Source organism: Hemibagrus wyckioides, linkage group LG14, assembly GCF_019097595.1.
Source record: "Hemibagrus wyckioides isolate EC202008001 linkage group LG14, SWU_Hwy_1.0, whole genome shotgun sequence".
Classification (NCBI taxonomy): domain Eukaryota; kingdom Metazoa; phylum Chordata; class Actinopteri; order Siluriformes; family Bagridae; genus Hemibagrus; species Hemibagrus wyckioides.
Genome location: NC_080723.1, coordinates 25041420 through 25065805, shown reverse-complemented (window position 1 = coordinate 25065805; position 24386 = coordinate 25041420). Strand labels below are relative to the sequence as shown.

General features: G+C 43.1%; 3 protein-coding genes across 5 annotated transcripts; 1 reads left to right on the top strand and 2 right to left on the bottom strand.

The window, feature by feature from the left end:
* Nucleotides 1–2877: 2877 nt before the first annotated feature.
* Nucleotides 2878–5767, bottom strand: LOC131365109 (uncharacterized). Of its 2 annotated transcripts, XM_058408730.1 has the most exons (3): nucleotides 5610–5767; nucleotides 4123–4687; nucleotides 2878–3785 (listed from the first exon to the last, which is right to left on the bottom strand). In XM_058408730.1, exons 2-3 carry the CDS (start codon nucleotides 4672–4674, stop codon nucleotides 3501–3503), a joined length of 837 nt encoding a protein of 278 aa, XP_058264713.1. In that variant the 5' UTR covers nucleotides 4675–4687; nucleotides 5610–5767; the 3' UTR covers nucleotides 2878–3500. The 2 variants fall into 2 exon arrangements, with proteins under 2 accessions (XP_058264713.1, XP_058264714.1); XM_058408731.1 differs by lacking the exon at nucleotides 5610–5767 and having other exon boundaries at nucleotides 4123–4705.
* Nucleotides 5768–6438: 671 nt separating this feature from the next.
* On the top strand, nucleotides 6439–16473 carry LOC131365107 (uncharacterized). The gene is made up of 4 exons (XM_058408727.1): nucleotides 6439–6545; nucleotides 14173–14285; nucleotides 14597–15096; nucleotides 15793–16473. The coding sequence occupies exons 1-4, from the start codon at nucleotides 6454–6456 to the stop codon at nucleotides 16060–16062; spliced, it is 975 nt and encodes a 324-aa protein (XP_058264710.1). The 5' UTR covers nucleotides 6439–6453; the 3' UTR covers nucleotides 16063–16473.
* Nucleotides 16474–18561: 2088 nt separating this feature from the next.
* Nucleotides 18562–23615, bottom strand: LOC131365108 (oxysterol-binding protein-related protein 10). 2 transcript variants are annotated; one of them, XM_058408729.1, is made up of 5 exons: nucleotides 23206–23615; nucleotides 20437–20612; nucleotides 19898–19974; nucleotides 19643–19825; nucleotides 18562–19077 (listed from the first exon to the last, which is right to left on the bottom strand). In XM_058408729.1, the coding sequence occupies exons 1-5, from the start codon at nucleotides 23379–23381 to the stop codon at nucleotides 18778–18780; spliced, it is 912 nt and encodes a 303-aa protein (XP_058264712.1). In that variant the 5' UTR covers nucleotides 23382–23615; the 3' UTR covers nucleotides 18562–18777. The 2 variants fall into 2 exon arrangements, with proteins under 2 accessions (XP_058264712.1, XP_058264711.1); XM_058408728.1 differs by having other exon boundaries at nucleotides 19898–20031; nucleotides 23206–23607.
* Between the last annotated feature and the right edge of the window lie 771 nt (nucleotides 23616–24386).

Here is a 24386-nt window from a genome sequence, read left to right as displayed (position 1 = left end):
TAATGAACATTGGCTGAAAGCAGCTTTACAGAACATAAGAAACAAAAAACATGCAAACAGTCTTAAATGTTTAGACACAATCTCAAACCTGAGGCAACAGAAGGCGACTGTGACAAGGAAAAACTCCCTTAGATGGTATGAGGAAGAAACCTTGAGAGGAACCAGACTCAAAAGGGAACCCATCCTCATTTGGGTGACACCAGAGATGATGATTGTAAATTATTATAAACACCGGAGAGTGTGATTATAAATTATTATAAACACCGGAGAGTGTGATTATAAATTATTATAAACACCGGAGGGTGTGATTATAAATTATTATAAACACCGGAGAGTGTGATTATAAATTATTATTATAAACACCGGAGAGTGTGATTATAAATTATTATAAACACCGGAGAGTGTGATTATAAATTATTATAAACACCGGAGAGTGTGATTATAAATTATTATTATAAACACCGGAGAGTGTGATTATAAATTATTCTAAACACCGGAGAGTGTGATTATAAATTATTATTATAAACACCGGAGAGTGTGATTATAAATTATTATAAACACCGGAGAGTGTGATTATAAATTATTATTATAAACACCGGAGAGTGTGATTATAAATTATTATAAACACCGGAGAGTGTGATTATAAATTATTCTAAACACCGGAGAGTGTGATTATAAATTATTATAAACACCGGAGAGTGTGATTATAAATTATTATAAACACCGGAGAGTGTGATTATAAATTATTATTATAAACACCGGAGAGTGTGATTATAAATTATTCTAAACACCGGTGAGTGTGATTATAAATTATTCTAAACACCGGAGAGTGTGATTATAAATTATTCTAAACACCGGAGAGTGTGATTATAAATTATTCTAAACACCGGAGAGTGTGATTATAAATTATTCTAAACACCGGAGAGTGTGATTATAAATTATTCTAAACACCGGAGAGTGTGATTATAAATTATTCTAAACACCGGAGAGTGTGATTATAAATTATTCTAAACACCGGAGAGTGATATGAACAATGTCCTTTCTGCATTTATGTACAGTCTACAGTGTGATGTAGAATGTTAGTGTGTGTATTAATTAAGAGGTCCTTGTCCTCATAGGGCTGGCAGCGTTTCTTTGAATATCCAAATCCTCATGAAGCAGAACCCAGCTGTAGCTGGTCCATCTCTGGATGCCTCAGGATCCTCACAGGGTTGACCTCTTCTCTCTGAAGGTCTACTGGAGCTGGCACAATCTCTTGATCCCTCGGGATGGGTAGAAAAAGAGGAACAGTTGGAAAGGAATTAGTGTAGCTGCTGTTCATGATATTAGCAGCACTAGATGATAATCTGCATTTAATGAGATGTACTGGAGCACAGGGTTATGGGATGTGTTAAGTGTATGCCAGGCTAAAGAGATATGTCTTTAATCTACATTTAAACTGGGAGACTGTGTCTGAGACCCGAACACTAATAGGCTCACCGGCTAGAGGTGGGTGTTCTGGGAAACAAAATTTGCAATATAAAAAGCGTTTTGAATGAGAATATTATAAGACACTATCAGCTATTATAGGTACTATAAAAAGTTATAATATAGGACTGGATTAAGATAAATATCAAGAAAATTGTAGGTCAGCTTGGTGGAATTGGAAAAACACCACTTCTAGGCTTTTGTATTATCACACCTTCAAGGCCTGCCCACTCAAGGCCTTTAAAACTGCAACGTTTGTTCCCTTTCACTGGACTCGATTACAACAGAGCCACTGCAGTGTGTTCTCATCTCCAATAAAACCTGACCTGCTTCGGTGAATTCACAACACTTCTATCAAACTCTTCAACTCTAACACTTTAGAAAAAATAATACTCACAAGAGCTATGGAGGAGAAAACCAATAACAGTTTAAAAAAAGAGTTCATTGCAAAAAGTCAGCAATCAGACATCCCAGAATGATCTGAATTATTGCTCACATTTTCCGGCTTTTTAATTTCCCATTGTTTCCGGTTTTCTCATTTTTAGATTCCCATTAGATTCTAGATTTTAGGCCTCTTGCTTTCCCAATATTTCCACCTCCATCATTTGCTTTGTAAAAAACCTCTTAAGGACTTTCTCCAGCATTCTCTCCTCAGACACCGTGCTGAACAGATCTTCCCTGAGCTATACTACCATTTGGGACAATTTCATCATGTATTAGTATTACTTTTCTCTTTTAGTCATAATGTTTACACAGTTTACTAATTTCTATATATTTTTCCAAGTTCTAAATTCACCTACATAGCTGTGTGTGTGTGTGTGTGTTTTGTGGTTATGTGTGAGTGTGTTTGTGTTCATGAACAGGTGTAATTTTTGTAATCTTTAATGCATATATCTTGTATGTGTGCTTATATTGTTAATGTTGTGCTGATATGTACTTAATGAATCATTTCTAAACTTTATATATTGTATGTCTGTTTTTCTCGGTCTCTGCCACTGGATTGTCCACTCCCCGTGAGCACGGTCATCTCCATCACCCAACATAATGTCTAGGTCATCTTCTGGTACTCTTATCCACCACCATATCAACCATATAGCTTTGAGTTCCAGCAGTGATGATGTTTCTTATTCTGAGTTTGACTATCACCTCATGACCAGTCCCACTGATTAACGCCCTGCTGCTCCTGCTACACCCCATCACTACGGCCCTCATCCTCACATTCATTCTAGTCAGCCTCGACTGGGGCTCTGCCACCTACCTTAGCATTTAGTAAACATGAGCTTCATGAATACCTTTTTTATCACTAACTTGGCCATTGAACATTTGGAATGCAAATTAACATCTTACTCAGGACCCCGCCCACTCACACCAAGCTAATTACATTATACCATGAGGCTCAGTAGCATGATAAAAGATTTGAGTTTCTTTATTGGTTCATCAGTACAGTATGGGATTAAAGCTTTTCAACACTTTCAGCTGTTAACAGGCTACACACAACTCAGAGTAACAAGCTAGCAAGTTAAGATGTGTTAGCTTCACACTTAGTTACTAGTAACTAGTCAATTAGCCAAATCAGTTACATCAACAAGTGCAAGCATGAAGCAAACACACAGTTAGTTAGCATTCATTTCTTACCAGGGATTTTTTTCTTCTGCTTTTTTCTTCATGTGTAAATCATTTCTCAAATAATAGTAAGGTGTAGTTTTTTTTAAATATCTATTAAAATAATTACTGGACCCCTGTAACTTAGCATTTAGCACTGAATTTGTGTTTGCAGAAGATGTTTGTTCAGACTGAGTTTATTTCTCTTTTGGCCAAATTTTCCTGAAAACTGTACCACAATCAGAGCATTAAAACAATGACTTCTTAACCTAATCCAACTCGTTCACTCTAACAGCACTGATATATAATATAACTGATAACATGCTGATTGAGACCAATAAAATCATCAGACTTGGTTATACACTGATACTGAATCAGGACACAGTTTTATTCGTCTGCTTCTGGACAGTCCATGTGTGTGTGTGTTTTTTTTACTTATGTTTGTACATGGGCAGATGTAAGAGATCGAGAGTCGGACCAGCGTCAGATCCCAGCTCATGCTTCCACTCCTCCACTTCCTTCAAAATGACAGGAAGTGATGCCAATGCAGCGATTTTGCTCTGTTTTTCTTCTTTGAACTGGGTGAGAGACTCAAATGTTGATACAATGCGGATCATGCTGCGGTTTATGGTGGTAATCTGGGCATCTTTAATTGGTGTTTTGTTCTGGTTGAGCGTGTTGATGTCATCTGCCAGTCTCTGCATGTTTCCCAGAGCCTGAAATATACAAAAGATAAAAGATTTATAGTATCTTCATGTTCAGCCAGCTCTGGAGGACAGGTTACACCTGCAGGCCTTAATGTAGTCACTAATAGTCAAGCAGATAAAGAAAAAGGTCTGATGTGCATGTGGTGAGAAGAAGATCAGTAGAAACTGCTGAACAGAGGTATTTTGTGCATCTACAAATAAGAAGATGTCCAGAGTAAAAACATCTCACCACCAGCAGGTGGTTTAGAGGTAAAATAAACTCACAGGATTGTGTATATAATTTTAAGGAGATTCATATGTTTCATTTCAAGATATTTGAAGGTAAATTTTTGGAAATTTCTATTACCACAGAGAGTTGTTGTAAGAATTTGGCCAGGACTCCTGACTCCAGGGGAACATCAATCCCCTCCAGTACTACAGAGTCATTCTTGTGGTCCTCTAGCCACGTGGTGATCTCATTCATCTTCTCGTTGAGCGTTTCTAAAATTTTCACAACTACCTGCAGCCTCTTGTATTTTTCCTCCACTGAAGGATCACTCAAGAACAATTTTAAAACCTCTTTTGCAGCTCTGAATACGGCGTCGATGGCACAAGCTTCCTTTATAAGTTTGCAGAGTTTGGGTATGTAGGAGAGAATCTTGGCTGTGATTTCGGCCGCTGTACTGGATTCCACCTCAGCTGCTGTTTCACCCGCTGCCTCGGATGCACCTTCGGCCGCTGCCTCTGCGGCGCCTTCTGCCGCCGTCTCTGCTGCAGTGACTGCACCTTCTCCGGCCTCCACAATAGATTCCACTCCAACCTCCACCAGAGCAGCGACAGCCTCTGTAGAGGCAGCTTCAGCCGCGGCAGCTATTCCTGCTACAGCCACCTCGACCACCACGGCTAGGACGGCTCCCATGTCAGAGTCGGACCTCAAAGAATGAAAAGTGACGATTATTAAAGACTTCAAACGAAATCCATGACCTGACTGACTGAGTGAGATCCGACTCTGGGACACAGTTTGTTTGTCCTCACCCTCCTGCTTTGTGTCTACTAGAAGAGAGTGAGCTGATGTTAGGGTTTTTGGCAGATGGTAAAATTTGAGGAGAAAATGAATGAGTGTTAAAGGCTTTGAGCTACAGATCAAAAGGACATGAGTTCAAATCCCAGTGGAACCAATCTGCCCTGGTGATGTTCTTGATCAAACCCTCAGCTGTCTGAATATATCCTGATTCATCCCTAATCACTTTAGATAAAAAAAAACAGCCATACAAGCTTAATGTTCCCAACAAACAAACAAACAAATCAGTCATGACAATAAATAACAAGGATAAAGAAATATTTATTTAAATTCATTTTAAGATTTATTTCCTGTTTCCCTTAAAGCTACACTACAGTCAGGTGATTAAAATATACTTATTTAGGTGTTTATTTATTGTCACTCACATGCTTTGGCTCCACTTGTTGCTCCAATGTACACCGTTTTATTCAGTTTGAAAGGACTGAGAGCTCAGAGAGCAGCAAGGTGCTGGATTTCATTATTTTATTAATAAATAAAAGTTATAATAATTTCCACATTGCTGTGGTACAACAGGCAAAAACATCTGAAACGTCATGCTAGTGCTAAAGAGGCACAAAACTACACTACTCTCTCACCTGAGGCTCATTAATTAGCATCACTATACCAGTTCCAGTTGTTCAGAAAGTTTTTCAGATTTACTGCATTTTTTTCCTTTCCTCTAAAAGTCACTGACAGAAGACCTGACCAGTGGACAGTAAGATTTCACAGCTGTAACAGTTAATAGCAGATTAGTGGAAAAAGATTTCCATCATATAGGTATGTTTAATACTCACGTATCTGTGTGTAAAGGGTTAAGTCCTTGCAGCTCTGCAGGATTCACAGAAATTTGTGAAGAGGAAAGAGGAAGAGGCTTCTTACTGATTACTCAACTCGACACAGAAACTTGTTTTTGCTAAAGAAGTTAGTTATTGCTCAATTCTAACCGACTGACTTCCCACTAATTCCCACAAACCACATATTACCCTGAAAAATAAACTTACAAAGTTACTTTGGCAAGTGAAATAAGTGTCGCTTTTTATCAGATCCACGTTTATCCAGTTCTTCAATCAAATGGCAGCAGCACAATGTATAAAATCATGCAGATTTAGGTGAAGAGCTTCAGTTAAAGTTCACAGCAAACACCAGAATGGAGTAAAAGTCTGATCTCTGTGACTTTCACAGTGAAATGGTTTGTTGGTATCAGATGGGCTGGTTTGAGTTTTTCAGAAACTGCTGATCTCCTGGGATTTTAAATGTTAGAAATCAGTAAAAAGTGATCCGTTAATAGAACAAGACTATTTCATATTAGAATTTATTAAGAAAATCAAGAATCAAGAGTAAACTGATGTCCAGATGTGTAAAAGGAAGTGGAACCTGAGTTCATGATCACAGGCTCATTCATAATGTCCTGCTCTTTTGTCTTTTGTCTAAAACTTTCAAAAATATTTTTGAAGAGTTTTTCCTGACATTACACGGTACACTGAGGTCAGTTTGTGAAGTTGCCCCTGATTTGAAAGGCATATGCTTTGATCCACTGAATGAATGTAAAGAAGAACAGGTCTTGAGCAACTTTCACATGAAAAGGGGGATTTCTGGTAAGAGAAAAGAGTAAGTGGTTGGGTAAGTGGACGCCCACACATGGCTGGTGTATTAAAAGAGCTGATTGTGGAGGCATGCAGTTCATCACACACCTCTCAGGACCAGAGCAGCTTGGAAAGAGAGAGCAGAGTGTAAGTAACAACACACACAACACCAGGTCAGACCCTTAAAGCATTTATTTATAGAATCTCAAAGACCAGAAATGTTCTTATGTTATATTACTGAATCACGCTCATAGGTTAAGGATTTATTTATTTATTGAAAACTGACCACATGCATTTATGGCCAAATGCTTACACACACACACATGCTCAGTAGAGTGCAGAGTGTTCTGTAGCACCTCCTGGAGGGTGTCTGGGGTGTGTGGTGTGTGTAGAGTGTGTGGAGTGTGTAGAGTGTGTGATGTGTGTAGAATGTGTGGTGTGTATAGAGTGTGTGGTGTGTATAGAGTGTGTAGAGTGTGTGGAGTGTGTGGAGTGTGTAGAGTGTATAGAGTGTGTAGAGTGTGTGGTGTGTGTAGAATGTGTGATGTGTATAGAGTGTGTGGTGTGTATAGAGTGTGTGGAGTGTGTAGAGTGTGTGGTGTGTATAGAGTGTGTGGAGTGTGTAGAGTGTGTGGAGTGTGTGGAGTGTGTAGAGTGTGTGGTGTGTATAGAGTGTGTGGAGTGTGTGGAGTGTGTAGAGTGTGTGGAGTGTGTAGAGTGTGTAGAGTGTGTGGTGTGTATAGAGTGTGTGGAGTGTGTAGAGTGTGTGGAGTGTGTGGAGTGTGTAGAGTGTGTGGAGTGTGTGGAGTGTGTAGAGTGTGTGGTGTGTATAGAGTGTGTGGAGTGTGTAGAGTGTGTGGAGTGTGTAGAGTGTGTGGAGTGTGTAGAGTGTGTGGTGTGTGTAGAGTGTGTGGAGTGTGTAGAGTGTGTGGTGTGTGTAGAGTGTGTGGTGTGTGTAGAGTGTGTGGTGTGTGTGGTGTGCGTAGAGTGTGTGGAGTGTATAGAGTGTGTGGAGTGTGTAGAGTGTGTGGAGTGTGTAGAGTGTGTGGAGTGTGTGGTGTGTGTAGAGTGTGTGGAGTGTGTGGTGTGTGTAGAGTGTGTGTAGAGTGTGTGGTGTGTGTAGAGTGTGTGGAGTGTGTAGAGTGTGTGGAGTGTGTGGTGTGTATAGAGTGTGTGGAGTGTGTAGAGTGTGTGGTGTGTGTAGAGTGTGTGGAGTGTATAGAGTGTGTGGAGTGTGTGGTGTGTATAGAGTGTGTGGAGTGTGTAGAGTGTGTGGTGTGTGTAGAGTGTGTGGTGTGTGTAGAGTGTATAGAGTGTGTGGAGTGTGTGGTGTGTGTAGAGTGTGTGGTGTGTGTGGTGTGTGTAGAGTGTGTGGTGTGTGTAGAGTGTGTGGTGTGTGTAGAGTGTGTGGAGTGTGTAGAGTGTGTGGTGTGTATAGAGTGTGTGGAGTGTGTAGAGTGTGTGGAGTGTGTAGAGTGTGTGGTGTGTATAGAGTGTGTGGAGTGTGTGGTGTGTATAGAGTGTGTGGAGTGTGTAGAGTGTGTGGTGTGTGTAGAGTGTGTAGAGTGTGTGGAGTGTGTAGAGTGTGTGGTGTGTGTAGAGTGTGTGGAGTGTGTAGAGTGTGTGGAGTGTGTGGTGTGTATAGAGTGTGTGGTGTGTGTGGAGTGTGTAGAGTGTGTGGTGTGTGTAGAGTGTGTGGAGTGTGTACAGTGTATAGAGTGTGTGGTGTGTGTAGAGTGTGTATAGAGTGTGTGGAGTGTGTAGAGTGTGTGGAGTGTGTAGAGTGTGTGGTGTGTATAGAGTGTGTGGAGTGTGTATAGAGTGTGTAGAGTGTGTGGTGTGTGTAGAGTGTGTGGTGTGTATAGAGTGTGTAGAGTGTGTGGAGTGTGTAGAGTGTGTGGTGTGTGTAGAGTGTGTATAGAGTGTGTGGAGTGTGTATAGAGTGTGTGGAGTGTGTGGTGTGTGTAGAGTGTGTGGTGTGTGTAGAGTGTGTAGAGTGTGTGGAGTGTGTAGAGTGTGTGGTGTGTGTGGTGTGTATAGAGTGTGTGGTGTGTATAGAGTGTGTGGAGTGTGTAGAGTGTGTGGTGTGTATAGAGTGTGTGGAGTGTGTAGAGTGTATGGTGTGTGTAGAGTGTGTGGTGGGTATAGAGTGTGTGGAGTGTGTAGAGTGTATGGTGTGTGTAGAGTGTGTGGTGTGTATAGAGTGTGTGGAGTGTGTAGAGTGTATGGTGTGTGTAGAGTGTGTGGTGTGTATAGAGTGTGTGGAGTGTGTAGAGTGTATGGTGTGTGTAGAGTGTGTGGAGTGTTTGGTGTGTGCAAGGTGTGTGGTGTGTGTAGAGTGTGTGGTGTGTGTAGAGTGTATGGAGTGTGTAGAGTGTGTGGTGTGTGTAGAGTGTGTGGTGTGTATAGAGTGTGTGGAGTGTGTAGAGTGTATGGTGTGTGTAGAGTGTGTGGTGGGTATAGAGTGTGTGGAGTGTTTGGTGTGTGCAAGGTGTGTGTGGTGTGTGTAGAGTGTGTGGTGTGTGTAGAGTGTGTGGTGTGTATAGAGTGTGTGGTGTGTATAGAGTGTGTGGAGTGTGTGGTGTGTGTGGAGTGTGTGGTGTGTATAGAGTGTGTGGTGTGTATAGAGTGTGTAGAGTGTGTGGAGTGTGTAGAGTGTGTGGTGTGTGTGGAGTGTGTAGAGTGTATGGTGTGTGTAGAGTGTATGGTGTGTGTAGAGTGTGTGGTGGGTATAGAGTGTGCAAGGTGTGTGTGGTGTGTGTAGAGTGTGTGGTGTGTGTAGAGTGTATGGAGTGTGTAGAGTGTGTGGTGTGTATAGAGTGTGTAGAGTGTGTAGAGTGCGTGGTGTGTGTGGAGTGTGTAGAGTGTATGGTGTGTGTAGAGTGTGTGGTGGGTATAGAGTGTGTGGAGTGTTTGGTGTGTGCAAGTTGTGTGTGGAGTGTGTAGAGTGTGTGGTGTGTGTAGAGTGTGTGGTGTGTATAGAGTGTGTGGTGTGTATAGAGTGTGTAGAGTGTGTGGAGTGTGTAGAGTGCGTGGTGTGTGTGGAGTGTGTAGAGTGTATGGTGTGTGTAGAGTGTGTGGTGGGTATAGAGTGTGTGGAGTGTTTGGTGTGTGCAAGGTGTGTGTGGAGTGTGTAGAATGTGTGGTGTGTGTAGAGTGTGTGGTGTGTGTAGAGTGTGTGGTGTGTATAGAGTGTGTGGTGTGTATAGAGTGTGTAGAGTGTGTGGAGTGTGTAGAGTGTGTGGTGTGTGTGGAGTTTGTAGAGTGTATGGTGTGTGTAGAGTGTGTGGTGGGTATAGAGTGTGTGGAGTGTGTAGAGTGTATGGTGTGTGTAGAGTGTGTGGTGTGTATAGAGTGTGTGGAGTGTGTAGAGTGTATGGTGTGTGTAGAGTGTGTGGTGGGTATAGAGTGTGTGGAGTGTTTGGTGTGTGCAAGGTGTGTGTGGTGTGTGTAGAGTGTGTGGTGTGTGTAGAGTGTATGGAGTGTGTAGAGTGTGTGGTGTGTATAGAGTGTGTGGAGTGTGTAGAGTGTATGGTGTGTGTAGAGTGTGTGGTGGGTATAGAGTGTGTGGAGTGTTTGGTGTGTGCAAGGTGTGTGTGGTGTGTGTAGAGTGTGTGGTGTGTGTAGAGTGTGTGGAGTGTGTAGAGTGTGTGGTGTGTATAGAGTGTGTGGTGTGTATAGAGTGTGTAGAGTGTGTGGAGTGTGTAGAGTGTGTGGTGTGTATAGAGTGTGTAGAGTGTGTGGAGTGTGTAGAGTGTGTGGTGTGTATAGAGTGTGTGGAGTGTGTAGAGTGTGTGGAGTGTATAGAGTGTGTATAGAGTGTGTGGAGTGTGTAGAGTGTGTGTAGAGTGTGTGGTGTGTATAGAGTGTGTGGAGTGTGTAGAGTGTGTATAGAGTGTGTGGAGTGTATAGAGTGTGTGGAGTGTGTAGAGTGTGTGGTGTGTATAGAGTGTGTGGAGTGTGTAGAGTGTGTGGTGTGTATAGAGTGTGTGCAGAATGTGTGTAGAATGTGTATAGAGTGTGTAGAATGTGTATAGAGTGTGTGTAGAATGTGTATAGTGTGTGTAGAATGTGTATAGAGTGTGTAGAATGTGTATAGAGTGTGCAGAATGTGTATAGAGTGTGTAGAATGTGTATAGAGTGTGTAGAATGTGTATAGTGTGTGGTGTGTATAGAGTGTGTGGAGTGTGTAGAGTGTATGGTGTGTGTAGAGTGTGTGGAGTGTGTAGAGTGTGTGGTGTGTATAGAGTGTGTGGAGTGTGTAGAGTGTGTATAGAGTGTGTGGAGTGTATAGAGTGTGTATAGAGTGTGTGGAGTGTGTAGAGTGTGTGTAGAGTGTGTGGTGTGTATAGAGTGTGTGGAGTGTGTAGAGTGTGTATAGAGTGTGTGGAGTGTATAGAGTGTGTAGAGTGTGTGGAGTGTGTAGAGTGTGTGGTGTGTATAGAGTGTGTGGAGTGTGTAGAGTGTGTGGTGTGTATAGAGTGTGTGGAGTGTGTAGAGTGTGTATAGAGTGTGTGGAGTGTATAGAGTGTGTAGAGTTTGTAGAGTGTGTGGTGTGTGTAGAGTGTGTATAGAGTGTGTGGAGTGTGTATAGAGTGTGTGGAGTGTGTATAGAGTGTGTAGAGTGTGTGGTGTGTATAGAGTGTGTGGAGTGTGTAGAGTGTGTGGTGTGTATAGAGTGTGTGGAGTGTGTAGAGTGTATGGTGTGTGTAGAGTGTGTGGTGGGTATAGAGTGTGTGGAGTGTTTGGTGTGTGCAAGGTGTGTGTGGTGTGTGTAGAGTGTGTGGTGTGTGTAGAGTGTGTGGTGTGTATAGAGTGTGTGGTGTGTATAGAGTGTGTAGAGTGTGTGGAGTGTGTAGAGTGTGTGGTGTGTGTGGAGTGTGTAGAGTGTATGGTGTGTGTAGAGTGTATGGTGTGTGTAGAGTGTGTGGTGGGTATAGAGTGTGTGGAGTGTGTAGAGTGTATGGTGTGTGTAGAGTGTGTGGTGGGTATAGAGTGTGCAAGGTGTGTGTGGTGTGTGTAGAGTGTGTGGTGTGTGTAGAGTGTATGGAGTGTGTAGAGTGTGTGGTGTGTATAGAGTGTGTAGAGTGTGTAGAGTGCGTGGTGTGTGTGGAGTGTGTAGAGTGTATGGTGTGTGTAGAGTGTGTGGTGGGTATAGAGTGTGTGGAGTGTTTGGTGTGTGCAAGTTGTGTGTGGAGTGTGTAGAGTGTGTGGTGTGTGTAGAGTGTGTGGAGTGTGTAGAGTGTATGGTGTGTGTAGAGTGTATGGTGTGTGTAGAGTGTGTGGTGGGTATAGAGTGTGTGGAGTGTGTAGAGTGTATGGTGTGTGTAGAGTGTGTGGTGGGTATAGAGTGTGCAAGGTGTGTGTGGTGTGTGTAGAGTGTGTGGTGTGTGTAGAGTGTATGGTGTGTGTAGAGTGTGTGGTGGGTATAGAGTGTGTGGAGTGTTTGGTGTGTGCAAGTTGTGTGTGGAGTGTGTAGAGTGTGTGGTGTGTGTAGAGTGTGTGGTGTGTATAGAGTGTGTGGTGTGTATAGAGTGTGTAGAGTGTGTGGAGTGTGTAGAGTGTGTGGTGTGTGTGGAGTGTGTAGAGTGTATGGTGTGTGTAGAGTGTGTGGTGGGTATAGAGTGTGTGGAGTGTGTAGAGTGTATGGTGTGTGTAGAGTGTGTGGTGGGTATAGAGTGTGTGGTGTGTGTAGAGTGTATGGTGTGTGTAGAGTGTGTGGTGGGTATAGAGTGTGTGGTGTGTGTAGAGTGTGTGGTGTGTGTAGAGTGTGTGGTGGGTATAGAGTGTGTGGTGTGTGTAGAGTGTGTGGTGTGTGTAGAGTGTGTGGTGGGTATAGAGTGTGTGGTGTGTGTAGAGTGTGTGGTGTGTATAGAGTGTGTGGTGTGTATAGAGTGTGTAGAGTGTGTGGAGTGTGTAGAGTGTGTGGTGTGTGTGGAGTGTGTAGAGTGTATGGTGTGTGTAGAGTGTGTGGTGGGTATAGAGTGTGTGGAGTGTATAGAGTGTATGGTGTGTGTAGAGTGTGTGGTGTGTATAGAGTGTGTGGAGTGTGTAGAGTGTATGGTGTGTGTAGAGTGTGTGGTGGGTATAGAGTGTGTGGAGTGTTTGGTGTGTGCAAGGTGTGTGTGGTGTGTGTAGAGTGTGTGGTGTGTGTAGAGTGTATGGAGTGTGTAGAGTGTGTGGTGTGTATAGAGTGTGTGGAGTGTGTAGAGTGTATGGTGTGTGTAGAGTGTGTGGTGGGTATAGAGTGTGTGGAGTGTTTGGTGTGTGCAAGGTGTGTGTGGTGTGTATAGAGTGTGTGGAGTGTGTAGAGTGTGTGGAGTGTGTAGAGTGTGTGGTGTGTATAGAGTGTGTGGAGTGTATAGAGTGTGTGGAGTGTGTGGAGTGTGTAGAGTGTGTGGAGTGTGTAGAGTGTGTGGAGTGTGTAGAGTGTGTGGTGTGTATAGAGTGTGTGGTGTGTATAGAGTGTGTGGAGTGTGTAGAGTGTGTATAGAGTGTGTGGAGTGTGTAGAGTGTGTGGAGTGTGTAGAGTGTGTGGTGTGTATAGAGTGTGTATAGAGTGTGTGGAGTGTGTATAGAGTGTGTAGAGTGTGTGGTGTGTGTAGAGTGTGTGGTGTGTATAGAGTGTGTGGTGTGTGTAGAGTGTGTGGTGTGTATAGAGTGTGTGGAGTGTGTAGAGTGTATGGTGTGTGTAGAGTGTGTGGTGGGTATAGAGTGTGTGGAGTGTTTGGTGTGTGCAAGGTGTGTGTGGTGTGTGTAGAGTGTGTGGAGTATGTAGAGTGTATGGTGTGTGTAGAGTGTGTGGTGTGTGTAGAGTGTGTGGAGTATGTAGAGTGTATGGTGTGTGTAGAGTGTGTGGTGGGTATAGAGTGTGTGGAGTGTGTGGTGTGTGTAGAGTGTGTGGTGTGTGTAGAGTGTGTGGTGGGTATAGAGTGTGTGGAGTGTGTGGTGTGTGTAGAGTGTGTGGTGTGTGTAGAGTGTGTGGTGTGTGTAGAGTGTGTGGTGGGTATAGAGTGTGTGGAGTGTTTGGTGTGTGCAAGGTGTGTGTGGTGTGTGTAGAGTGTGTGGTGTGTGTAGAGTGTGTGGTGTGTGTAGAGTGTATGGTGTGTGTAGAGTGTGTGGTGGGTATAGAGTGTGTGGAGTGTGTGGTGTGTGTAGAGTGTGTGGTGTGTGTGTGATTCTTAGCCTGCAATCTTACAAAGACTCAAACTGAATTATTTTATGGACTTTAAATAAATTAAATTAGACTCTGCTTTAAAGAATCTAATAAAAATAGAATAAATATTCTATATCAATAACAGTATAAGCTCCAGGTCTGAGTTCATTCACACAGCAGTGCGGTCCTGTGAGGAAGTGACATGCAGAATTCTGAGAGCTGGCAGATGAGGACATAACATTTTTCTGTGTCTTATTTCATCTTCCTCATATTACTACATGAGGGACAGCAAGAGAAAATAAAAGAGATTTAAATAACTTTTACCAGAAAGAATAAGAAAAACATTCAGAACAATGCTGATACACCTGTACATGAAATATTTTAATGCAGGATGTATAATATAATCTATACTGCCAAAAGTTTTGGCACGTCTGCCTTTACATGCACATGAACGTAATAGATAGATACGACTTTATTGTCACTGCAAAGTACAAGCAACGAAATGCCGTAATATGGAGTTGTCCCGCCCTTTCCAGCTATAACAGCTTCAACTCTTCTGGGAAGGCTTTCCACAAGGTTTAGGAGTGTGTTTATGGGAATTTTTGACCATTCCTCTAGAAGCACATTTGTGAGGTCACACACTGATGTTGGACGAGAAGGCCTGGCTCACAGTCTCCGCTCTAATTCATCCCAAAGGTGTTCTATCGGGTTGAGGTCAGGACTCTGTGCAGGTCAGTCAAGTTCCTCCACACCAAACTCACTCATCCATGTCTTTATGGACCTTGCTTTGGTCACTGGTGTGCAGTCATGTTGGAACAGGAAGGGGTCATCCCCAAACTGTTCCCACAAAGAGCATGAAATTGTCCAAAATGTCTTGGTATGAAGCTGAAGCATTAAGAGTTCCTTTCACTGGAACTAAGGGGCCGAGTCCAACCCCTGAACTCAATGATCTGGAGGGGTGTCCCAATACTTTTGGCAATATAGTGTATAATGGATTTGTTTGTGCTATTGTGCACAATAAATTTATGTTTGTTTTTTTTAGGTCTCACTGCAGAAATGGCAGAATTTGAAGCGATTGCTGAAGGAGTTGAAGAAGCGATAGAATCAGTGGAGGGAGAAATTGAGGAATTACCTGAAGAAACACAAACAATAATTAGAAGTGAAATAGCTGAAACCCGCGCTGCAGTTGAAGAGCTTTCTGCAACAGAGAGCAACCTCAAAAAGTTCCTTTTGACCCTCAAAGATTGTGTATTTACAGTGGCCAAGTTTACTGCCCAAAATGTAATGATTGGCACCATCCTGTGGGGGGTAAATGTCACCTTAAACAAGCTTTTTCCACACAGTCAGACCGGTCACACGGAAACCCACAAGCGCATGAGTAATGTAATAAAGGCCTTGAGTGATGTGATCAGTACTGAAGCCAAAATAAACCAGAAGGCACTGGACTGGATGAAGGCCCACAAGGATGATACCATCTTCCTGGATGGAATTGAAGTGCCGATGGAAGCCGTTCTCTCAAAACACCTTATACCGATAGTTGAGGTAAGGTTTCAGATCTGATCCAATTTAGCATTTTCAGGTCAAAGCCCCGCCCATTTCTCCAGTCTCTCACAGTCAGGAACAGGGTTTTTTTTAGAATTGCCCTGTATATCGTTCCATCCATCTAACCCTCAACCCCGGTCCGTATCCCAGTCCCAGATGCTGAAAAGCATCAACATGATGCTACCAGGCTTCAGCCAGACCAAAGAGCCATTTCTGCACATCTCTGCTAACATCACAGGATTTCATACAGTTTCATAATAAATCCTTTATAAAGCCATGCTGTGATCAGCTTCTCCACTCTGAGTTACTCCTGGTCTCAGGTTCTTCTCTAGCAGCTCTGCTCTTTACCCAGACTAACCTGTGTTCTAGACAGAGTTGTGGTTGTGTCTTATTCTTTAATTTCTTTTAATAATAATAAATGTAATGCTGCTCTACAGGATATTAGGATATTTTCTGAAATCAAACCTTCTCTAGAACTTGTTTTGAAAGCTCTTCATGATGCTCTGTATTTAGATATGGTGATACTCTGAGGTCTTTCACAAACATCCCTTCAATCATAATTTCTTTAAACATTTTTCTACTTGCAAATAATTTTGTGAATTATAATGTTCTTACACTTCAGTTCAACATTATTTTGTGTGATACATATTGTTTCCCTGCTGTAATGTTGTGGTTTTTTTGTAATTGTATTTTCAGGCCAGTGAAAAGGCCGAAGCTATCGCTGACTCCCTTCAAGAAACTGTTGATGGGAAAATTCAGTTTAAATGTCCAACTGCATACAACATGAAAAGATTCATGGAAATTACTGAAGTCTTCATCAAAGCCTTCAATGATCTCGTCATCTTCATTAAGGAGAAAGAAGAGAAGGTTAAAGAGCTGCAGACCTTTCCGGTGAAAGAGGAAGATCTTAAGGATCTCACAGCAAAGCTCTACGTGGCCATGGCCTTACCTCTGTGGGACGACTGATGATTTGATGATAATCAGAAACGGCAGAAGAACCACACAAAGATCAGCATCAGTCTGAAGAAATCAACTGATTATCTACTCAGTTTATCTCAAATTAACATTTCACTGACAATGCTGATGTTTGCTTTTAATTAATACATCTTTAATTTCCTTACTTTCCAACAATCATTAAAGAATCAAATTGTTGATGAATTACGTTTCATGTCCTTATAAGTTACTGATTTGAACATATTGTGACACCAGTGTTGCTTTAGATCAGTAAAGAACTCTTGGGTTTTGGCGAGGAACATCGTTCTTTATCAAATAAGGAAAGGCAAAGTTTGTTTTCATGCAAATGCAAAGTTTTAAAGTTCATTATGAATCAGTGAACATTATTCTTAAGAATACAGTAATCCCCCACTATATCGCGGTTCAGGTATATCATGGATTTTTATTTAGAACATAACGTTTTTTTTCCGGATTTTCCCGGTATATCGCTGTATCCACAAACCTTACAGTGAATTGTTTTTTATGTTGAAATAAGGTAATTTATTAATAAAAATATAATTATTAACTACATGAAGTAAAATGTTAATAATACTGTACAGCGTATTTACTCAAGAGACACAGAACACGTAGCGTTGTTTATGAAAGCGCGGTGCGGGGACGCTGAGAATCTAAATACAGTACGGCTGGAGGATCGAGTCTGGCCAATCGGTGTAACGTCTGGGACCCCCGCCCTATGCGGGGCTCGACCCCAGACGCCCGTGGTGTGTGTGCACACGCCAGCACACGGTGGAATGAGACCCATGCGCAGGATTCAGTGAAGCACTGCTTTTATTACATTTAAGACGCGACATAGGGAAACAAACGGAACACGAGACATGGCGTGGTTAACTAAACAAAACCTAGACCTTAACTTGGACATGGAACTTAACAAACAAAACCCCAACAGAAACCACGGTACAGATAACAATCATGGACAAGGACACAAACACAAGGATCCCTATTTATAGGGGTAGACATTAGGGCTAATGGGATACAGGTGACACAATCAGGATAGGAACAATAGGAAGGGCGTAACAAAAGACACACAAAGAAGCAGGCTTCCAGGGTTCACCTGCCAGCGCCCTCTCTGGGCCTGGCAGGGAACTGTCCAGCTGTTCCTGACAATCGGAATGCCTCGTTCATTTAATCACGGTTGTGATTGGCTGCTGGCTCTGTGTGCAGGTGGGGAAAGGGAAGCAGAATTCTCCAGCAGCCCAGTTCTTGGTGTGTCCACTGTCCTGAGTGTTTGGTTTGGTTTGGTTTTGTGTACGCTGGATTATCACGGTTATGTCACCCAAACGCTCTGCACCTTCTAAGGCTTCTGGCAAGGAACATACACACATACTCACTATAAATGTGATATTTCTACCAATTTACCGTAAGTCCATCTCGCTATATGCTTGCAAATGTTTTCTGTGTGTTTAAAGAGTGTGGGAGGGTCATTTACAGCTTGAACAATAAAAAAAAGATTTTTGTGTCCGTGTTCGGTTCGTATACTGAAAATGTTTTGTATGCCGATGCAAATTTCTTGCAAAATTTCAATTCTTAAGGTGAATATTCATTAGGGAGGGTATTTGTATGTCGAGGTTCCACTGTAATAAAGATCCCAGTTCAGTCCATTTCATTTCCAGGTTTTATAACTACAAAATGTGTAAAAGGTCATGGGGTGACTGCAAAGAAACTATTCAGTGTAAATAATCTTCTAATTTAACTCACATTAACCCTTTTCCCAGCACACTGGTGTTTCGTCCTGTCAGTATGAGGCGTTTTTAATCAGTAGAAAGAAATGGATGATATTCAGTCTGTGCGTCTGATATAAAATGAAGCTTTCATTGTGTTTTTTGATGTGTTTTTCCCTCTGTTGGAGAACCTTACACAGAATTTTACTGGTTAAAGATCAAATCTGAGCTGCTTTATAGATGAACAAGCACTTGGAGCATCTCAGAGAGCAGAAATGGGTTTGATAACATTTACTCTGAAGATACCAACATTTGGGAGGACAAAAATGTCTGTTTCTATGTATATATTGTCCTTAGTAGGCTAGGGAAAAACAGAAACACTTATGAAACACCAAAGTCCTGAGTGTCACTTTCATATGAGCTTCATATTAACCTCCACTGTGGAGTGGAACATGATTACGACTCTCAGTCATCATCATGGACACAACAAAACCATTTTTTGGAGTTGAACTGAAACAGGATTTTTGCCAAAGTGGATCAAGGCAGTAAAATGCTCACCTGGTCAGTGGCCATCAGTTTCGGTAACTAGGGGACTCAATTCCTGGTTTCTACACACAGTTAGGGAGAATACTAAAAAGTTTGCTTCTTCACACTTTGCTTTTTTAGGTTTGTGCAAATCAAACAAAATGAATCAAAAGAATCAGTTTACACTCAGATTTGACACTTTGATTCAGGTTCGAAAGCCTTCTAAGTCACCACATGAGACAGGAAATTCACCACATGAGACAGGAAATTCACCACATAAGACAGAAATGTTTTATTGGATGTGTTTGGCTGTGTTGATGAAGGAGCTTCAGGCACTGTGTTTGCTTTGGTTATTCCAGCATAGGAAGAAAAGTGCATTAGTTAAATTCACACACACACACACGCACACACACACTTCATAATGCCGGGAAAGACTGAGCCCTTTCTTTCAGAAAATAATAAAGGTATCCCAGAAGGATTGAGCTCAGCATGTGTTCATTTGGTCTTCGCTGAGCAGAGGCCCCTGGCAGCCTGCAGTGTTTACACTGTCCATGTCACATTCCTCAGAGGGCGGGGCCTGTGTCTGGGCGGAGTCTGTCAGGCTATGGGCGTGTCTGTGTTGCTGTAGCATACTGAGGCACTGAGCGAGGCAGCGCAGTGTGGCGGCTGACGTAGCCTTCAGCAGCAGCAAGTCTTGATCCAGACAGGACACGCCCCCTCGCCGGGGGAGGAGCTCGATGGAGTGGACAAGGGATTTTTGCTGACACTCTGCCTGACTAATCACCTAAAGAGAGAGAGCGAGAGAGACAGAGAGTTAGCAAATGTTTAACAAACTTAAACCAAAGCCAGCTAAAGAACATAAGTAAATCTAGTTCTCACTAACTGTTCTCTAATATCATAAGTTAGCTAGCTAATTTCAAACAATTCTTCAAACAGCTAGCTAACTTTCAAGACTTCAAACCAATTAACCAGCTAATGCTAGAGAAACCCTCAGACAAATGCTAGCTAAAGAATATCTGTAAGCAAAGTTAGCTAATGGTAGAGAAATTCTGACAAATGCAAGATAATGCTAAAGCTACTGTGAAACAGAAGAAAACTTGAGGACATTGTCAGTCAAAAGCTAGCTAAAGATCCAAAAATTAAGTTAGCTAGTTAAAGGTAGAATAGAAAAGAATACTTAGTCAAGTTCACTAAGCTAATAGTAGCAAATTAGCAACAGAGATTTGAAAATACTTCACAACTTTTATAAGGAAAGTTTATATTGTTAAATATTTTGCTAGTTAGCTGTTTGTGAGGACCTAAGAGATGAGCTGTGTGTGTGTGTGTGTGTGTGTGTGTGTACAACTGACCTCTCTGACCTCCAGCAGTGTGTCATGCTGAACATGTGTGTGTTTGGCATGGCGTGGAGTCGCAGGAGATCTGTGAGGATGAGGAAGATGAGGAAGGTGAGGGAGATGTCTCTGCAGCCTCGGAGAGGAAGAAGTGGAGGAAGAGGCAGAGGGGAGGAGAGACAAACTCCGACGTGATGAACCCTGAGAGAGACAGACAGCTGTGTCAGAGACAGACAGACAGGGTGTGTGTGTTTGTGTGTGTGTGTTACATACCTGTGTGTCTAAACTACTGACTGTCCTGTCCACACTCAGCTGCTCATCAGTGTCCTTCAGTGTCCTCACACTGCTGTCTGTGGAACAGGACTGAATGTGAGACATCCACAACTGCTGCTCTCTACTGTCCACCGCTGAGACAGACAGACAGGGAGAGAGAGAGACAGACAGACAGGGAGAGAGAGACAGACAGACAGGGAGAGAGAGACAGAGAAAGAAATAAATAAACCCCTGACACGCCCTCCCTCTGACTGACACGCCCTCCCTCTGACTGACACGCCCTCCCTCTGACTGACACGCCCTCCCTCTGACTGACACGCCCTCTCTCTGACTGATACGCCCTCCCTCTGACTGACATGCCCCCCAATGACTGGCATGCCCTCCCTTGACTGACACGCCCTCTCTCTGACTGACATGCCCTCTCTGACTGACATGCCCTCTCTGACTGACACGCCCTCCCTCTGACTGCCACACCCTTATTGACTGACACGCCCTCTGACAAGTTTACTTTAAGTGTAATCTCTTTTGACGCAAATCACCTCGGAGTTTGAAGAGCTCCCCATTGGCCGAGTTGACGACAAACATGTGAGGTGCTTCATCACTCACAGTAACTGATGCACCAATCAGAGGGAGGGTCCCTCTGGGTTTCTGACTGCGCCCATGTTCATTCACAAAGTAGTGGAGCTGGTTCAGCTCTTCATCCAGAACAAAGTACCTACACACAGAGAGAGAGAGAGAGAGAGAGAGAGAGGAGTTAATGAAGCACTGTTGTGACTGTTTAAGGAAACATTTGTTTTGTGTCTTTCTCATGTTTGAATTGGAATAATGACTCAATTCTGATGCCATGCTTTATCTTGTGTGTGTCGAGGCCTCAAGGCTTACAAGGCCAGACTGAGTACTATATAAACACACACACACAAAGCTTCAGTAAAATGTTCCTCACACTCTCTTACTTCTCTGTTTACTTTGACACAACAGGAAACTCAGAGCAAATTAATCATTGGTCCTGTGGGCGTGTCCCCTCTGGCTCTCGCTAACGGCTCTCGCATGTGAGTGCGCCACACAGCACTGAGGCAGAAAACTGAGAAACCAAAAGTAGAGTGATTCCCAACACCGCCTCTGGTTTGCCTGTTCATTTGTTTGTTTCTTACAGAGAATATGGCCACGCCCACTGGTTGCTTCTTACTTGTGTGTGTGTGTGTGTAAAATCCTCTGTTGTTTAAATGCTTACTGATGTTATCTGATCACAGCTGTTTAATTATTAATCAAATGCTTCAGAGAAAACAGCCTACTACTTTTTCTGTTTCATTGTGTGTGTGTGTGTGTGTGTGTGTGTGTGTGCTGTCCCTCATGGGGTCATGTGTAAATCAGTTAAATACTCCTACACTCCACCACACTATGTAATCATGGCAATTAGTTTTACTGCCTAAAGACATTTAACTGGACATTATGACACTCAGTGTGTAAGCCCCAAGCCCCTCCCACTGATTTTTCTATCAGCTCACGAGACCAAGCTTCATGAATTCTCAGGTCAAAGTTCACTAACTAAGTCCACCAGGTGAATTTCATCATGCATAAAAGTCTTGTGTCGCTATAGCAACAGGTCTAGATATAAAGAACTCCACAGATTATTTAGCAGCTCTGAACCACCTGTACCAGATCACCACAGGGAATAGATATACATACACTATATTGCCAAAAGTTTTGGGACACCCCTCCAGATCATTGAGTCCAGGTGTTGTTTTTCAGGGGTTGGGCTCCACCCCTTAGTTCCAGTGAAAGGAACTCTTAATGCTTCAGCTTCATACCAAGACATTTTGGACAATTTCATGCTCTTTGTGGGAACAGTTTGGGGATGACCCCTTCCTGTTCCAACATGACTGCACACCAGTGACCAAAGCAAAGTCCATAAAGACATGGATGAGTGAGTTTGGTGTGGAGGAACTTGACTGACCTGCACAGAGTCCTGACCTCAACCCCATAGAACACCTTTGGGATGAATTAGAGTGGAGACTGTGAGCCAGACCTTCTCGTCCAACATCAGTGTCTGACCTCACAAATGTGCTTCTAGAGGAACGGTCAAAAATTCCTATAAACACACTCCTAAACCTTGTGGAAAGCCTTCCCAGAAGAGTTGAAGCTGTTATAGCTGCAAAGGGCGGGACAACTCCATATTACATTCATGTGCATGTAAAGGCAGACGTCCCAAAACTTTTGGCCTGTCTCACAGTCTCCACTCTAATTCATCCCAAAGGTGTTCTATGGGGTTGAGGTCAGGACCCTGTGCAGGTCAGTCGAGTTCCTCCACACCAAACTCACTCATCCATGTCTTTATGGACCTTGCTTTGTTTCTGTTAATCATGTTGTTATAAGAGAAAAGTGATGAGCATAAATAAATAAACAAACAAACAAATAAATAAATAAATACGTTTGGTGTTTTAGTGCAGTAGTGTGATTTTGGAGGAGTCCAGAAGGACGAGGTGTTTCAGCTACTAACAGGGTGAGCAGCGCTGGACCGATCGAGTAATCGCTGTTATAAGGCGGTCATCTAAACCTATAATGACTTCACACACACACTTCTGATCAATCAGGTCACAGATCTGGAGGCAAATAATACACACTGCTGGTAAAACCAGGAGCAATGAATGAATGAATCTGAAATATTTTTAATATATGATTATATTTAATCCAGCCCAGGAGAAGCCGGACCCGGGTCATGTGACCTGCTGAGGAGGCGTGGACGCTCCTGTCAGACTTTACCTCATACACACACACACCACTGTCTCTAAACCTCATGTCCTCTGTGTGTCCTTCCACATTTTACGTCAGAATTACGCTGCAGAACCTGAGCGATGGAGAGAGATGGCGGTGTGTGTGTGTGTGTGTTGGAGCGCTTCCTGTCAGAATCAGTTTATCTTCATGACTGAAACACCGAGTCAGCACAGAGCTCAGTGTGTTGTGGTGAAGCACATCCTCCTCACCTCACTCATCTTCTGCTCAAGAACGGGACACGATAAATATACAGTGTTCTCAAACCTGTCTGTGGATCTGTCTGTCTGTCTGTATAGCTTTTTTTACCTGTCCGTCTGTTTGTCCATCTCTTTCTCACTGCCATTCAGTGTCTATATATTTGCTTAAGGTTCTGTCTGTCTCTCACCTTTTCTCTCTTTTACTTTCACACTTCCTTAAACTCTCTCTCCCTCTGTATTTCTCTCTCTGTCTGTCTCTCTGTTTCTCTCTCTCTGCCTGTCTCTCTCATCCCCCCAGCGCGTGCAGTCGTTTCTCGGGAGCTCGTGCTTAACCCTTACCTGTTCTGCCAGCCCTGGATCAGGTTGGTGTATTTACTCAGTACTCCTTCCAGCTGAGGCCTCCTTCCTCCTCCTCCTCCTCCTCTTCCGGTACTCCTCCGTGTCCAGTCCGCGTGGTTGTGGTTCGGGTTCTGGTTCGGATTCGACCTTCCTGTAGCCGTTAAGGCGCGCTCCATGGTGTGTGTGTGTGTGTGGCGGAAGTGCGGACCAGACTAGTTTCCTGGTTCTCCTAAACCCTCAGCTGTAAGAAACTGGGCTTTCTCATGCTTCTGCTCTGGCGATGTGTTACGGCGCGCATGGCGAAGTCTCGCGCAGTCTCTCGGTTCCGCGCTTGTGTGTGTGTGTGTGTGTGTGTGTGTGTAGCTGCAGCACAGACCCGCCCACCAGCCAGTACATGGGAACGCGCACGGCAGTATGTTTTTTGGACTTATTACACAAACCGGACATACGTCACGTGATGTCTCAATGTAAAAAAAAAAAAACCTCATATCTCTCTCTCTCACACACACACACACACACACACACACTCTCTCTCTTTCTCTCTCTCTCTCACACACACACACACACTCTCTCTCTTTCTCTCTCTCTCTCACACACACACACACACTCTCTCTCTCACACACACACACACACACTCTCCTTCTCTCTCTCTCTCACACACACACACTCTCCTTCTCTCTCTCTCACACACACACACACTCTCCTTCTCTCTCTCTCTCACACACACACTCTCTCTTTCTCTCTCTCTCTCTCTCTCTCTCTCTCACACACACACACACACACACTCTCTCTCTCTCACACACACACACAGTTCAACACTGCATTTTCTGTTATCTATAACATTTACTCCTATCCGATCTACAATTTTTGAGATTTTTTTAAACATAGTGTGTATTACTAATGAAACAGTCATTAACTATATATCTATATATCTAATATAAATACACTATATTGCCAAAAGTATTTGCTCACCTGCCTTGACTCGCATATGAACTTAAGTGACATCCCATTCCTAATCCATAGGGTTCAATATGACGTCGGTCCACCCTTTGCAGCTATAACAGCTTCAACTCTTCTGGGAAGGCTGTCCACAAGGTTTAGGAGTGTGTTTATGGGAATTTTTGACCATTCTTCCAGAAGCGCATTTGTGAGGTCACACACTGATGTTGGATGAGAAGGCC

Coding starts and splice junctions, on each gene's coding strand:
- LOC131365107 (XM_058408727.1), top strand. CDS start 6,454: ATGGCTGGTGTATTAAAAGAGCTGATTGTGGAGGCATGCAGTTCATCA. Junction 14,286..14,596: donor GAGGTCAGGACTCTGTGCAG/GTCAGTCAAGTT, acceptor TGTTTTTTTTAG/GTCTCACTGCAGAAATGGCA. Junction 15,097..15,792: donor ACCTTATACCGATAGTTGAG/GTAAGGTTTCAG, acceptor TTGTATTTTCAG/GCCAGTGAAAAGGCCGAAGC.
- LOC131365108 (XM_058408728.1), bottom strand. CDS start 23,381: ATGGAGCGCGCCTTAACGGCTACAGGAAGGTCGAATCCGAACCAGAAC. Junction 19,826..19,897: donor TCAGTAGTTTAGACACACAG/GTATGTAACACA, acceptor TGTCTCTCTCAG/GGTTCATCACGTCGGAGTTT. Junction 19,078..19,642: donor CACTGCTGGAGGTCAGAGAG/GTCAGTTGTACA, acceptor CTCTCTCTTTAG/GTGATTAGTCAGGCAGAGTG.
- LOC131365109 (XM_058408730.1), bottom strand. CDS start 4,674: ATGGGAGCCGTCCTAGCCGTGGTGGTCGAGGTGGCTGTAGCAGGAATA. Junction 3,786..4,122: donor TCTTACAACAACTCTCTGTG/GTAATAGAAATT, acceptor TGTATATTTCAG/GCTCTGGGAAACATGCAGAG.